At 36.0% G+C, this 15,926-nt stretch overlaps 3 protein-coding genes across 4 annotated transcripts; 2 read left to right on the forward strand and 1 right to left on the reverse strand.

The window, feature by feature from the left end:
• The first annotated feature begins 250 nt into the window (after positions 1 to 250).
• LOC123911381 (fruit protein pKIWI502) lies at positions 251 to 4,268 on the forward strand. The gene is made up of 5 exons (XM_045962779.1): positions 251 to 992; positions 2,371 to 2,470; positions 2,570 to 2,665; positions 2,752 to 2,832; positions 3,997 to 4,268. Exons 1-5 carry the CDS (start codon positions 439 to 441, stop codon positions 4,057 to 4,059), a joined length of 894 nt encoding a protein of 297 aa, XP_045818735.1. The 5' UTR covers positions 251 to 438; the 3' UTR covers positions 4,060 to 4,268.
• A 1,706-nt stretch (positions 4,269 to 5,974) lies between these two features.
• Positions 5,975 to 8,685, reverse strand: LOC123911383 (sarcoplasmic reticulum histidine-rich calcium-binding protein). Of its 2 annotated transcripts, none has more exons than XM_045962792.1 (3): positions 8,536 to 8,685; positions 8,357 to 8,436; positions 5,975 to 7,232 (listed from the first exon to the last, which is right to left on the reverse strand). In XM_045962792.1, the coding sequence occupies exon 3, from the start codon at positions 7,205 to 7,207 to the stop codon at positions 6,191 to 6,193; it is 1,017 nt and encodes a 338-aa protein (XP_045818748.1). In that variant the 5' UTR covers positions 7,208 to 7,232; positions 8,357 to 8,436; positions 8,536 to 8,685; the 3' UTR covers positions 5,975 to 6,190. The 2 variants fall into 2 exon arrangements, with proteins under 2 accessions (XP_045818748.1, XP_045818739.1); XM_045962783.1 differs by having other exon boundaries at positions 5,975 to 7,266.
• A 901-nt stretch (positions 8,686 to 9,586) lies between these two features.
• LOC123885470 (vacuolar-sorting protein BRO1) lies at positions 9,587 to 15,489 on the forward strand. Its single transcript, XM_045934757.1, has 8 exons — positions 9,587 to 10,450; positions 11,439 to 12,389; positions 12,511 to 12,600; positions 13,413 to 13,481; positions 13,689 to 13,829; positions 14,252 to 14,300; positions 14,389 to 14,492; positions 14,672 to 15,489. Exons 1-8 carry the CDS (start codon positions 9,767 to 9,769, stop codon positions 15,203 to 15,205), a joined length of 2,622 nt encoding a protein of 873 aa, XP_045790713.1. The 5' UTR covers positions 9,587 to 9,766; the 3' UTR covers positions 15,206 to 15,489.
• Positions 15,490 to 15,926: the final 437 nt, after the last annotated feature.

Raw genomic sequence — 15,926 nt, forward strand, 5'->3', positions numbered from 1 at the left:
GGGCTAAGCAGACCGGGCCATGAAGTTAACGGGTCGGGCTGGGCCGGCTCTTTTATTTGATCGGGCCCCTCCAGGCCGGGCCAGACTGGACCGGGGCGGCCCCTTTGACAGCTCTACCTGTCAGAGACCACGTCAGGGGACAATTTAATTGACTTTTTAAAATCTCAGAGGAATATTTGCCTATTTCCAAATTTCGAGGAGATATTTTTAAAATTCGAGAAGTATAGTTTACTCATGTCTGAGTGTGGCACTAACTTTTCAGGCATTCATCATCTCCCACTCCAATTCTATCGGACCATAAAAAAAGATTGACACGTGGAATCCTCGTAATCTTCAATTTTATAATACGCATCCAAAGTGCATTTTATCAAACACCGCCCCTCCTGCCGCCACTTCCGACTCTGACCAAACTCATCACCAAACAAATAATAAAAAGACATGTCAATCCTTTCTCTCACACCGTCTCATCCTCTTACCCTCCACTCCCATGCGCACTTTAGCCCCTCCCCCTTTCCCATGTCCATCTTACGCCGTCTCAATCTAAACTTCACCAATCTTCGTCTCCGTCGCCGTTTCGCCACCGTTTCTGCTGCCGTACGTCAAGACACAACCGTCTGGACTCCACTTCCTCTCTCCGAAATCGAACCAGCCGCTGAATCTCTCTTCCATATTGCCATCGACGTTTCCGACGCGCCGGACCTTGCTACATCACATACACGCGCCGGACAATATCTTCAACTTAAAGTCGGTGACTCGCCTAAACCGTCGTTTCTTGCAATTGCGTCGCCGCCAAAGCTTGCGATTAAGCGTGGTGTGTTTGAGTTTTTGGTGAAGAGTGTGGAGGGGTCCACTGCTGAAGCGTTGTGTGCGTTGAAGAAAGGTGATGTGGTTGAACTCAGTCAGGTTATGGGGAATGGATTTGATATTAGTCGGATCGAACCCCCGGAGAAATTTGGAACTGTTCTTGTCTTTGCCACTGGATCCGGAATTAGGTTAGTTTCCCAATTTGTCCCAATTTGTGTTGAATGTTAGAATTATTATCTTATTATTATTACTTTTCAAATTTTGATTTTTGTTTATAAAATTTGATTTGGTGTTGACAATTTTGAATGGTGAATTTACTTCATTGTTGATGGGGAATTGGGTGGCTTATGAAACAAGATACTAATTTTGATTGAGCATATTAAATAAATCAATTGGCTGTGCATTCATTGTATGATTGTCAATAAGCATATTGCATTCCTTTTATTGTCAATCCGTTTTTGAGTTTGTTATTCATTATGATAAAGCACCCCTTTGTAAATTTGGTGTCCCGTTAGTGATTCGTGAGCACTATGGTTCTCAATAGGATTGCTGCTGATTTTGTATTGCAGATATTAAGGTTTAAATAATAAGCATTGTCCTGACCCAAAAAAAAAAAATAATAAGCATTGTGTCATTAATGCATATGTGTTAGTGGGAAATGGATTCCCTACCTTTGTGGCGGCAAAGTCACCGTGAGTTAAGTGTATTTTTTGATAGATAAGATGAGTGAGAGAGAGAGAGAGAGAGAGAGAGAGCAATATAAGTGGGAGATAGACACAAAGGCACGGTGCATTTCCCGCCATAAAGGCAGCACATTTGGATCCGTGTTAGTGCTACGCTACTCCCTTTAGAGTTGTTCGTTATGTTTGCACTAGTTACTCATAAGCTAGTGATTTGGTTGTGATTGTGTCATTGGTGGATAACCTAGCTGATAGGTCAATGGGGACTCCTAAGTAGGAGATCTATGTTAATTAATAACCTAAGCAAATAAGAGCGTAGTTCTTTTCACTTACATGGTCCTCACTCACACAAGTTTAACCAACGTAGAACTTCATTACTCGTGATTTGAATTTCAACGCTGCTCTCAAAACTAGGCAGACAGTTCTGCTCTCAACGTAAGTATGGAGTGTTTTTCTTTGATTAGATTTAGAATTTAGATATTTTGGCCAGGGTAAGTACTGCAAAACAGTTCTGGCTGTGGCAGTGAAAGGGCAAGTTTCATTGGTAGACTTGTAGAGTGACTGACTTTGTTTTATATTTGCTTTTCTTTGTTCCTTTTTCGTAGGATACCATACTACTACCGTATTGTCCTTTTCCTTGAATTTCTTCCCTATAATTTTGGTGTGTTTTCCACATCTTTGAAGAAACACTTTGAAAGATAGAATACTGTTGCAAAAACTTTCTTTGGTCTTTACATGTAAATCACTCTTTATCTGAGGGTTTATAAGAAAACTTTCTTTAGTCTGACTATACTTATAATGCAATATGATGCAATGCTATTAATTCAAGATTTTCCCTTTACTATGTAGGATATTTGATTTTATTCATTTACTTTCTTGTCTGCAGTCCAATTCGGTCACTTATTGAGTCAGGATTTGGTGCTGGCAAGAGGTCTGATGTGAGACTATATTATGGGGCCAGAAACCTTCAGAGAATGGCTTATCAGGTTAGTTTATTTGTTTGTTGGTTGGTTTGACACCAGGAAGCCTTGTGATCTGTGGTTCAGTACTAGAGCTTTATCTAACAATCTTCTTTTATGTTATAGGATAGATTTAAAGACTGGGAATCTTCCGGTGTCAAGATTGTGCCTGTATTGTCTCAACCAGATGATAGTTGGACTGGAGAAAGTGGCTTTGTACAGGTAACATGTCTGGAATGTAGGATTAGATTTTCACGTTACTACCTTCAAAAGGTAAAGATTGTTTATACACATGATTACCTTTGCAGGCTGCATTTACTAGAGCAAAGGAAATATCTAACCCATTGTCAACCGGTGCTGTACTCTGTGGGCAAAAGCAGATGACTGAGGTGTGTTATTATTGCGATTATTGCGATCCTCTTTTATTGTTTCTCTGCACAATTATGAAAGACATTATTATTGCGATAATCTTTTATTGTCTGTCTGAGGTTCGTTATTATTGATTCTTCTGGTAAATGGCCCCTGTCTTTCTTGACAGTAATGGTTGTTTTTAGGAAATTGAACCTCCTAGGATTAACAATCTTGAATAAATAAAAAAATTAGCGCACTGATCTTAACTGTGTCCTCCTCTGGTAATTAGGTAGGCTTCAAATAGAGCCATGATGACTATATTTTCAAACAGAACAACTAACATTTAAAACTATCAATGAGGAATCAGAATCAGTTAAGGCACATTGGGAATTAAAACTGTATAATACAAAACCACATGTCTCTTAGAAAATAAAATGCATAATCAGCACCACCACCATCCAACAACTGTGAGGACCTACAAAGAACTACAGTAAACACCACCTTTGCACTGGTAGAAGAATCACCAAAACCAATAAGGTTTGCCCCTTTTCAAATCCGAGTCATTACTGATCCGTCATAATTGGGATCAATAAACAAGGATGGCTTTTATCGTTAGCCTCATAGCATTTTTAATCTTTAGCCCCTTTCCCCCCTTACACTGCAAGTTGTTGATAGAAACAGTAAGTAACACCCCTTAATTATCTCTGATGTTGACAGCATCATTGTCACATGATAAAGTGTCTTCTAATATCCATCCCTAGAAAGTGTATAGTACACATACTTCCTGTTGGGCTCATGTAGTGTAGGTACTAGCAGTAAGGGTAAAGGATGGAGTTCTGGTTGAGGTGGCTCTTGTGAGGGCAGTATATAACTGACACCGCCGGATAAAGAGTTAGAGGGTTCGAATTGGGAGCGCATACCTCACTGTTGCAAATACTAGGAAAATCAAAATATTACGATGCAGCAGATCATCTTTGCGTCATCTGATACCCTCGCTCTTCTATTGAGATGTCTTATATGGGCAATAATTTTGGTTAACCCATGAATCATTTAGCTGCTCCATCGCCCGAAAGACAGAGTCCTGAATAGTTTTGGTCAACTGGTGTCAGAAAGAGTATCGATAAGTTTCAACTATGATTTTACTTGCATTTTATGGTTAAATTCCAATGCATTACCTTTCAATGTCAATGCTATTGTTGCAGGAAGTTACATCTATTCTTGTTGCTGATGGAGTATCAGTTGAGAAGATACTAAAGAACTTCTGACCAAAATGTAATTTTTGAATTGTTGTATCATTTTTGAGTTATAGTAAATGTATTCCTTGCCATTGCTGAGGATGGAGCATCTCAACCTGGAATGTAAAATAAACAATTTTGGAATTTAGTCCATATATTAGAAACCACTTCCGCAGTTCAAATATAGGACAGAAACCCCACACCTTTATTTTTGGAGAAGAAAAAAGAAAAAAGAAAAAGCCAAGGGTCTATCTGCTCTGCTGCATTCTGGAGTCTGTCTGGACAATGTAATCTTCTTGTTAAAACAATATATGCATTATCAATTTATCAGACAGGAAATCTGAAACCATCAATTTATTAAATGAACTTATGGTTGCAATGAGCTAAGCCAAGCTTTGGTTCCAAGGCAATATATGTATTTTGCAGTTTTCCATTTTAAACACGCATTGTATTTGTAAAATGAAAACATTATTATTTTATCATAAAAAATATTTAGAATGAATTCTGGAATTCCTCTCTAGCATTGTAGATCCCCGACAAATTGGTATCTGAAATTAAAAAGTTCACAAAAGTATTTGTGAAATTGTGAACTGTTGATATACTAGCACAAATGTTATTTTCTGTTGACAAACATTTTAAATTAGTCCCCGAAGTGCTTAAAATAAAGTTGTTGATATCTAAAAAGTTGATGGTATAATAACTAACGAAAATATCTATATAATTACTAGTATTTGACATATGATAAAACAATCATAGTAGTTACTGTGCCAGTAGACCTGATTTAGGTAGGGAGTTAACTGGTGTTTCGGTTAGAGACTAAATAAATGACTTCTATAGAAGTTTTAACGAACTTCCAGACCAAAAAAATGTCAGTTTGTTTAGTGCAATTGGTCCTATGTATGAATAAACATATACGGTTACGGTCTTATTTATACTTTTCATTATCATGGTCCATTTATATTACATTACACCTTCTCTATCTCACTCCATTTATTTTCCCTTTTCTAACGAACTAAATTTGCATCCTTAAACAGTGTCCCGAGGAAAAGAAAACACTGCTAAATTTTCTGTCAAATCAAAAACAACTTCAAAGTTCAAATGGTAAAGGTTTTTTTTCAAAATAAAATGAAAAGGTTATGAGCATTGCTATTTAGTAAACAAAATTTATACAAGAAAGAAGAATTCATAAAAATAGATGATTTGACCAATTAGAAATTGGCTAACCAATACATGGAGGAGATTGTGGTATAATTTGGTAACTGTTAAATGTACCACATAGGATTCTTCTCTTCTTGCAAACAAATTTCTTACTAAATAGCATTTTCCAATGGTTAATTGTCACAGTGGATATACAATGTGCAAGGCGTGTGTTTCTTTGGCTTCAGTTTTTAGAAAAAAGTAAAGACAAGATGTAGCACACAATATGAAACTTTAGATTGATCAAATGGCCAACGAAGATACAAGATGGTGGAGGAGATGGGAAGGAGAAAAGAAAAAATATTGTTAGAAGTTAGATCCTATAGAGTTGCAACATCTAGTGATCAGAAAAAAAATTGCTAACCGGAGCACCATGATCAAAACTATTTACTTGACCATTCTAAACAGGCACCGTAACTAAACCACACTATGCAAAATACCCACTATTAGGAAGGAAAAAAATCATTTTAGCTTCACTTATGGTGTGTGTGTAATAGCCGCTGACAAAAAATGTGTAATATTGTACTAAATATTCGAAAGCTCTGAGAATGGCCCAACAATGATTGCACGATCTATACACCATCTTTCCATGCCGGTGATACTACTGTCAACGAAACTGATGATCTTGGACAATAGCAAGACCAAGAAAAGAAGAAAAACTGAATCCTGAACAAATCCCAGAAAAAACTTATAACCTTCAAATGCAATTGCTTATAGCTGAATTACAAGGATCAAATTAGCTCCATGATCAACAATAATAGCTCAAGGTCAATTTTTATGATCAATAATAGTTAAAGATCAGTTTTCAAAATCAATAATACTGCTGACACCATAATGTCAGACATTAATGATGAAAATTGTTCACAAACATTGGATTAAGTACTGGGATTTCCCCCTAAGTAACAACCATATCCTGTAACAGAACACTTTTTGTGGACAAAATGAGAGAACATATTCTTAAAAATTAAACAATTGGCTCATGAATATTCTCAGGCATAGCTCTGCATTCATGTTGACCACCATCCTTTTTCTCAATTCCAGCTTTAGCTAATTCCTCATCTTGCTTTCCATTGAGTTTTGGTGAGAGCTGGAGCAAGTGATTTCTTTCCTCCCCAAAGTGGGGTCGATGTTTGTTATGATGGTGACGATGATGGTGATGATGACCAGACCGTTTAAGCGCTGATCTTTTGCTATCGTCTTCTTCAGAGTATTCATCTGAGGACTTATCTGATGATCTACTTCTTCCACCATGACTGTGGTAATCAGAATCAGATGACCTCACCTCTTCATTATGTGATCGCCTATGATTCTTATGGTGCCTTCTGTGGCTTCTCTTCCTGTGAATATCACTTTCATCGCTAGAATGATCAGATTCACTTGATTCCAAATGTCGGTGGCGTTTATGATGCTTTCCATGACCTCTCTCCCGATCTGGATAGTCTCCTTCGTCACTAGAGAAATCTGAATCACTAAATTTTGATGATCGTCGCCGCTTGTGTCGCCTTTTTCTTTTACTGACTTCATCAGCATAAGAATCAGAATCACTGTAATCTGATCTTGAACCATGATCTCTTATCTTCTTCCTTTGGTTCTTCTTTCTCTTCCTCTCCTCCTCAGAGCTGCTTTCAGATTCATCGCTACTAAAATCACTAGACTCTGAAGACCGCTTCTTTGTCTTCCTCTTGGAACTTTTTTCTTTCCTTTTTTCATGATCACCAAAGTGAGAATGCTTCTTGTGCTTCCTATGAGATCTTTTACTAGCCCTTTTACTTTCATCATCAGTGTCATGATCACTATCAGTATCAGAGCTTGACCTTTTTTTATGTTTTGCAGCTTTCAGCTTCCTCTCTTTGGACTCAGCAACAGCCTTTGCCTTGGAAGCAGCTTCCAGCTTCTGCTCCCACTTCAAAGGAGCTTCCTTTCTCTCCATAATTTTCTTCTTCTTCTCCTCAACAAGCTGGATGAATCGCTTGGTGTCCATATATAAACAATATCCAACTCAAAAACTGCATTATGGTAAAATGATGGCCGGAAGTGCATCTCACAGAAGAGAAAAAACAAAGTTAGGTCTACAATCAAATCATGTCATTAAATTCAATATTTCTATCACCAAAAAAATAATAATAAAAAAATTCAATATTTCAAAGTACCAATCACACAAAAAACTAATATTTAGCGCACGCATATATGCAAGTATATTTAATGTTCATTAGTGCAATAAAAAAATAAAACTTGGTACCACCGAGCAATAATAATGTAGAGGTAAAGGAAAAATAACATCGAAAATTCCTCCCCTCTAGCTAATTAATGAAAAAAAAATTTATAATACATGGCACTTAAGCATATGACTAGTACCAAACAACAGGTTGGTGCAGAAGGGTGCAGGTTACATTACAACCAAAAAAATGTTTAAGCATATTATCAACACATCTATTACTAGAATGAAATAAGCTCTTACTAGACAAGAATGGCTTGTCTACTATAGTGGAGATGATTATGATAGTTGGAATCAAAAGAACTTGACATTAAAAGAAATAGACAACAGTCTCAATTATTGATGAATGCAGGATATTATCCGTGTAACAATAATGGCACAAATCAATCACTTCAATTTATTTATACACCTAACATAGGTAAACTATGAGGGAAGAAGTATAACTAGTACAAGCCAACCCAAAAACACTCTTAACAATGACAAATCGATTTTCCATATACAGGAAAAATCAACTGCAAAGCAATAACATTTTCTAATCTAAATAAATAATAAACATAAACTTTCAATCAAATTTTACACATATTATGACTAACAGTATCATCTAAGGCCAAAACAAAACACACCAATATTGTTATTATCTGTACATCATGGTTTCTTTATTGAAGAGAAGAACACACCATAACCAATTGATTGATAAGACGTAATAACTGAAGCTAAATTATCCTAATCCAAATTCCCTAAAAAAATAAACTTTTAAGTGCCCTAAAATTAAAATTCAATGGCACTAACAAAATCAAAAAGAAAAAGTAGAAGCATAATTCAACAAAAGGGATTGGACAATATATAGCAAACAATTCAAGAAACAAGAATTTGAAGAGAGGTAGGTTTGGGTGGACAAAATCCTTCATTTCTTACCTTTTAAATGTGAAAGAGGAAAAACCCTTTAGCAGCAATCTACCCCAAATCCAGAAATAATCAACAATTTCACAAAGAATCTGAATCAAATCAAATGGAAGATAGTTAGCTTAGTCAAACAAAAACAATAATGATTACTGTCAAATATAATTGAAATTGAAAGGGAACTGAAGGCATACCTAAAGGAAGAAGCAGAGGAAGATGAACGAAAAGGGAAGAGATGCGTGAAATTAGGGTTAGGGTTGGGGGTAGGGCTTGCTGCTTCCAGATTCCAAAGATCGAAATCCACGAATTATTGAATTGAGAGAAAGATTTATAGACACGTAGTAACGTTTAATATATACTACGCGCATAAACCTGTTTGGTCGGTTTACTTTACTAAAACGCGGTCCACGTCATATTATTATAAAACTAAATTAATATAAAAAAAGTAAAATATGTCTGTATACCACGTCGTGATCCGAGTTCGAACCTGGATCTCATAATTATATGTGAGTTTAATTTTATCGGATTAACATTTTATCTAAGACCAAAAGTAAATAAATAATAAATAAATAAATAAAAGTAAAATATATTTTCAGTCCTACTTTTATATTAAATTTTAGTTTTCGTCCTTGTATTTTAAATCACTTGTTTTCGTCCCCTACTTAATTTTCAGTTTTGATTTTAGTCTCAAATGTTAGGTCAATTAATTGTTGTTTAACGAAACTCCTTGTGGCGTTGACACATAGGATTTTGTTGACATGTGACATCCTACATGGCCTGCCACATCATATTTTTTTTATTTTTTCTAGGAATTTCATTTATAAGCCCTCGCTTGGATTTGATTTATTTTTTAGCTTATGAAAATAACTTATGCAAATAAATAAAGTTTTACGTTAATAAGTTTTCACTAGCAAAAATTGTATTTTAATAAGTTGTTTTTTCATAAATTGTCTTGAAAAAGTTATAATAATACACAAAAGTTTATTAATTTGTATAACGATGCAAACATATCTTAACGATGAAACCTATAATGTTTTTTCGAGAGGTTATTTATTTTAATTTTGTTTTTTTATCAACGCACGTCTATTTTGGTTCGGAGGTAATTTCTGACATCAAGTAATTTTAATCGAAGTGTAGTTCTCCCTAATAAATTCAACATCAATCACCATTAAACTAACTAACGATCGACAAATAATTTTTTTTTATGTAGATTTTCTTTCATCAAAAAATAAATAAATTAATGGTGTGCAACAATATTAGGTGGACCATTCTCCAAAAATTGCAGCTGAGTTACTTACTTACTCGCTAAGGTGAACTAGAGACGACCCAAACAAACACAACACAGAATCCCCTACCCCCCACCACTCTTCATAATCATAATTACTAACAAAATCCAACGCTCACGTTAGCATCTACCACCGAATCATGGCCTCGTCGCAGTCTTCCTCCGCCGCAGGAAACACCAACATCATGCTCGCAATCTTCGAAAAGAAAACAAACACCGTAGATCTCTACCGTCCACTCCGCAATTACATCGCTTTTCACTACTCCGAACGCGAAGCACAAAACCTCGAAGACGATCTCCAAACCCTAAAACAACTCCGTTCCGACCTAGAACGTCACTCCGATCCATCTCTCCCTGCACGCCGTGACCTTTTCCAAACCTATTTCAAAGCACTATGTCAAGTCGAAACTCGATTTCCAATTTCACCTGAACCTGATCATGTCAACGCACTCACTTTCGTTTGGTTTGATGCATTCAAACCGAAGCTAAAAGCTTCTCAGCAAAATATTCACCTTGAGAAAGGTTCCGTGTTGTTCAATTTAGGCGCTGTTTATAGTCAGATTGGATTGACGTTTGATCGGAATACTGTCGATGGCCGGCGTCAGGCTTCTCATGCCTTTATGGCTGCTGCTGGTTCATTTGTTTATCTTAGAGATAATGCCTCTATGAAAGTCTCTGTTGGAAGTTCCACTACTCTCGATTTGTCCGTCGAGTGTGCTGGAATGTTGGAGAAGCTTATGCTTGCTCAGGCTCAGGAGTGTGTCTTTGAAAACACCATTGCCAAAGGAAGTACCCCTGGTGTTTGTGCTAAGATCTCTAGGCAGGTCCGTCAATTTAACTGTCTAATAATTGGATTATGTTTTTCGTTAGTTTTAATTATGAATTATGAAACATGCCATTGATATGTTTATCTAAGGACTTGTTTGGATTGACTTATTCCAGTTTATTTGCTGACATAAGCACTTGTTAGACCGTTTGAGAGAGCTGGTGGAAACAATTTATAACATGTTGATAAGCTCTCCATGATAGCTTATGAAAGCATTTTATAACTTATATGAAAACAATTTTACCTTATTTTATCTCCTGTTATAGAAATAAATTATACATAAGCATTTATATGATAAGGGTTTAGGGTCTGTTTGGATTGACTTATTTTCGAGCTTATGCGAAACAACTTATTCAAAGGCAAAATTACACTACAGGTCCTTTATCTTATTTTTTTTGTAACATTTTGGTCTTTTATCTTTTTTTTGTAACAATTTGGTCCTTTATCTTTTTTTTTTGTAACATTTTGGTCCTTATCTTATTTATTTATAAAAAATAAAGGACCAAAGTGTTACAAATAAAAAAAAGATAAAGGACCAAACTGTTACAAAAAAGGGACTAAAGTGTTACAAATTAAAAAAAATAAAGGACTAAAGTGTTACAAAAAAAAGATAAAGGACCAAAGTGTTACAAAAAAAAGATAAAGGACCAAAGTGTTACAAAAAAATAAGATAAAGGACCTGTAGTGTAATTTTGCCATATTCAAATAAATAAGTTTTTATGCATTATTACAAGTTTTTCTAGGTAGTTTATGAGAAAACAACTTATAAAAATATAATTTTTGTTAGTGTAAACTTATGAATTAACATAAAAATTTATTTATTTATATAAGCTATTTTCATAAGCTCAAAAATAAGCCGAATCCAAACGGGCCCTTATTCTATAAATGCTTATTTAAGCTATTTATCCAAATAGGACCTAGTTTTGTTATGGGTTTTGGTTTTGTGGTTGTGAACTAACTTGTGCTTGAGTTTTGAATTGATGTAGGTTGGGTTGTATTATGAGGAAGCATTGGCTGCACTGAATGTTGCGCCTTTAAGCCAGCATTTTGATAAGTCTTGGATAGTTCATGTGCAGTTGAAGGCAGCTATATTCTTTGCAGAAGCTTGTTATAGGTATGGATTAGAGCTGCATGAGAAAGAGGAAATAGCAGAGGAGATTGCACGGCTGAAGAGTGCTATTAGTGTGCTCACTGAGGCGAAGAAAAACTCCAAGGGTGCTGCAGCGCAGCTTCTTGATGCAATTAACAAGTTAGAGGTTAATATAAACAGAAACCTTGAAAGGGCTGTCAAGGAGAATGATAGAGTTTATCTGATGAGAGTTCCTCCTGCTAGTTCATTGTCACCTCTTCCGGCGTTTGCTATGGTAAAGCCGATGGTCATGAGTGAGGTGCTGGATGCGAGCAAAGAGAAGATGTTTGCAAGTCTTGTTCCCGACAATAGTGCCAAGGCCCTCTCTAGGTACACTGAAATGGTTGATGACATTATAAGAACACAAGCCGAGAAGTTGCAGCAGGCTAGTGAGCTAACCCGAGTTAGGCTTAAGGAAATGGAATTGCCAGATTCTATTCTTGCTTTGGAAGGGAATTTTACTCTACCGACAAGTCTCAAAGAAGATGTGGAGGCTGTGCAGATCAGTGGGGGCCCTGCTGGTTTGGAATCAGAGTTGCAACAACTTAAGGACCTAAGGAGGGTGAATCAAGAACTGCTGGTCCAGACCGAGGAGTTGTTGCAGAAGGAATCAAGAGAAGATGCTCAATTTAGAAGTCAATTTGGCACCAAATGGACTAGGCCTCAGTCAAGCACATTGACAAAGAACTTGTTGGATAGACTAAATAGGTTTGCAGGTAACTTGAAGCAAGCTGCTGATAGTGATGCTAGGATTGAGCGTTCAGTTAGAGAACATTCAGCACTCATGGCAATCCTTGATGCCCGTCCGGTAAACTGTTCTCCTGTGGATATATTATAATATGTTTGGTTCTTGTTATTAAAAAAATAAACACACTTGGTGTGGTCAGAATACATTGTTAAGTCATTAAATTTCATTTGTCTTTTATCAGATTGAATCTGCACTTCCAAGCCTGGCAAGGCCAATTATGTCTTTTGATCAAAATGAAGATGCTATCGTAGGGTCTCTCAAACAAAGCTTGGTATGTCATTTCTGGTCTTGTTATTGTTATGTTTGGATTCTCAGAGAATAAAATCTATAAGTTTCTTGAATCAATAATGTATGCATATAGATAGCTGTTGTTTATTATTTGTTTTCCACATATAAGATCTGGTCTGGTGTGAAGGATATTTCTATTTTAGTTTATTTTTAAGATACAATGTTTTTCAACTAGTGGTGAAGCTCTAACTAAGTTATCAAATGTGGTTAACAATCGCCACAATTTTTGGCATGGGCACTTAGAATGTGTTATGCCTGGTTTTAGTTTGTATAGCACCAACTAATATTTCGGCAAGCTTATATTTTATATACCGTAAATAGTTAGATATTGAGCATGCAATTCTAACAATATGGATGAATCCTTGCATTCATGCTCTTCATAATTTTCGTCTGGACTTGTGTAATAGTAGTATATATGATAGATCATAGATCTCATATTATATTGTCTGAGTGGTCCGGTGATCCTTTTTATATTACATACTTTTCAAAATTATAACATTTCTAATGATTCTAACTTCCCTTTTTCCTTGCTATGTACTGTGATTAATGGATTATAAAATCTACTGATCCACTGAGCATTGAATGGTTCCTTTTCTTCTTTACTATACTCTCAAGTCTCGACTAAAAGAGCAAGAAATTCTGCAATAAATTTGAGATGTGAAAATTAATGGAGTCTTGATTAGAGCCGAGAACATGAAAATGCATTTTAATTACATCTGAAATGTTTGTAGCTTGTCTTTTAATGGTTCATATTTAAATTTATGTTCATATTCAAATTTATGCTCATTGATACAGAGGCAACTAGAGACTCTAGGAGCTCAAAGGGCTGGTCTTGAAGACATGCTTAGAGAGATGAAAAGAAAGGTAAAGACATGCTTTGATGTCATTGCAAGTTAAATTAGTGGCTTCGATTCTGTGTTTTTCCATTTTGAGGTTTCTATTTTAATGCTGTTGGTTCAAAGAATTTGATGGGAGTTTGTTTCCTTCTCCTATGTAGTTTGTCATTCATGAAACTATTAGTCTATTACACTTCAAAGTCATATATGCTTATGATTTTATAAATATCTTCAGGATGATATATTACCCAAGCTGATGACATCCACCGGTTCTTATGAGGATCTTTTTAGAAAGGAGATAGCAAAATATGACCATATTTCTGAAGAAATAGCTCAAAATATTGAGGCACAAGAGCAACTTTTGCTGCAAATCCAGGTATCTATCTCTGGGCACACATAAATAGGTTTTTAATGCATATAAGAAAAGAAATATGTCACAACTATCTAGTAGATTTGGTTTTCATTTTTTTTTTGGGGATTACCTTTTCCATACATTGGTTATTCACATGGAACTGTACTCTTGGGAATACTTGATTTATAAGGTGACCTCACTTGATTACCACTGGCCAATGCCAAAATAAGTACTCTAGCAGCAAATGCAGACTTACTATTTTCTATACTTCATGCTTCTTAATCTTTAGAGAGATGAACTAATGTCTGCAAAGGCAAAAATGGCCAAAGTTTCACTGATAAGCAAGGGCATGGCAAACATCCCTTTGTAGATGTATTGATAGATGGTAGAGGAAATGAGAAAGTAAAATGATGTTATTCTGATAAATGTTTGCCATTTTTTCACAGGCTCAAAATGATGATTTCTCTGTTATCTTCAACCTTGAAGATTACAAATGTATGTCTCGGTTGTTCACATCTATTTTGTAGTACACCCTTCTTGTATGATAGTTGATCTTTTGATGAATTCCTTGTAATTTTTCCAGCTTCACGTGAAAAATCCTACAAGCAGATTGAAGCTGCCATTGCAAAGTTTCGTGAAATAAAGGACAATATCAATGAAGGGTTAAAATTCTATGTTACCCTACAGGTAAGACCTTAAGAACATACCGATATTTATATTTTTCCCCAAAGCTAATCATGTTATTATCATTGCTAATTTAGATCGTTCCTACTTCCTAGTATTATTTGAATGTGTTTGGATGATACTATTAAAAATGAATACTGTATTTTTTAATGTAATAATATGCAATTTCTTTGTTCAACTAGGATGCAATCACAAATGTAAAGCAGCAGAGCAATGACTTTGTAATGACAAGGAACATCCAGTGTCGGGAAATGATTGAAGATGTTCAGAGACAAGTAGCTGGTCTGAGTTTCCAGGATAAAAACACAGGTGGCTATAACAACTACCCTTCAGTGGGAAACCAAAACCAAAGATCCAATACGCAAACAGATCCTCGTCCACAAGCACCTTATTATCAGCAACCTGAGCAGCCACCAGCTCCTGCCTATGGGCAGGCCCCTCCCCCATATGGCTCTGCACATCATCAGCCTCCACCTCCATACCAAATTCCACCAACATCAGCTTCTCCGTACCCACCCCCTCAGGTCCATCAGCAGCAGCAGCCTCCACCAAACCATGATTATGGCCAACCTGCATATCCCGGATGGCGTGGTCAGTACTACAATGCACAGTCACACCCACAACAACAACCTCCTCCTTCTGGTCCTCGGCCTCCTTATACCATTCCATCTCCATATCCTCCACCTCACCAAGGTGGATACTATAAGCAGCAATAGTGTACTTCCACATCCTGTAGAATAAATACAATATTCTTTCCTGTCCCTGTCTCTTGAATAAATGAGATTCATCTTAAAAGCCATCGTAAATCTTGTTTTTTGAGGCGTCGTATTTCTGTTGCGTTGCTTTGCATTGTCATTGATTGGATTGTGAATAGCTTTAGCTTATACAAACAATATTGTATGTATAGTTTGTTGACTAGTACTTTATGAAGGTAATTCTCCCAGTTATTGCTCAGTCTTAAAATGAAATATAAATTTGAATCACTAGATTAATGGTGCCATATTTATTGCCACCTAGAATCGTCTGTGCCTTAAGTATGTCAATTGCCTCTATCGATGAGTTGTATGAAACACTCGTTTTCAGATTCTGGTACTATCGAAGTGAAAAACTACAATATATTTGTTTAATTAAAAGTGAAAACAGATGAAAAGAAACCAATTGACTGTTGTATTGCAGACTGAACTTGAGAAGAACAGAGTATATTATCTGGGTTTTCATCATTCTTTTAGTGCAACGGTCAAGGATTCGCCCAACGCCGGTTCACTTTTATCTGCAAATGGTGAGTGATGATCCGTCAAATACAATAACTTTTGAATGATATTGATCACATGCAATGATGTAATGCAACCAGATTGGATTAGTTTTCAATTCATGCTTGATTCTTTCTGGTATGAGTACACGATAGCTGTAAATAGTATGTTCATTTCTCATATTTGG

This window comes from Trifolium pratense, linkage group LG1 (assembly GCF_020283565.1).
Source record: "Trifolium pratense cultivar HEN17-A07 linkage group LG1, ARS_RC_1.1, whole genome shotgun sequence".
NCBI lineage: Eukaryota > Viridiplantae > Streptophyta > Magnoliopsida > Fabales > Fabaceae > Trifolium > Trifolium pratense.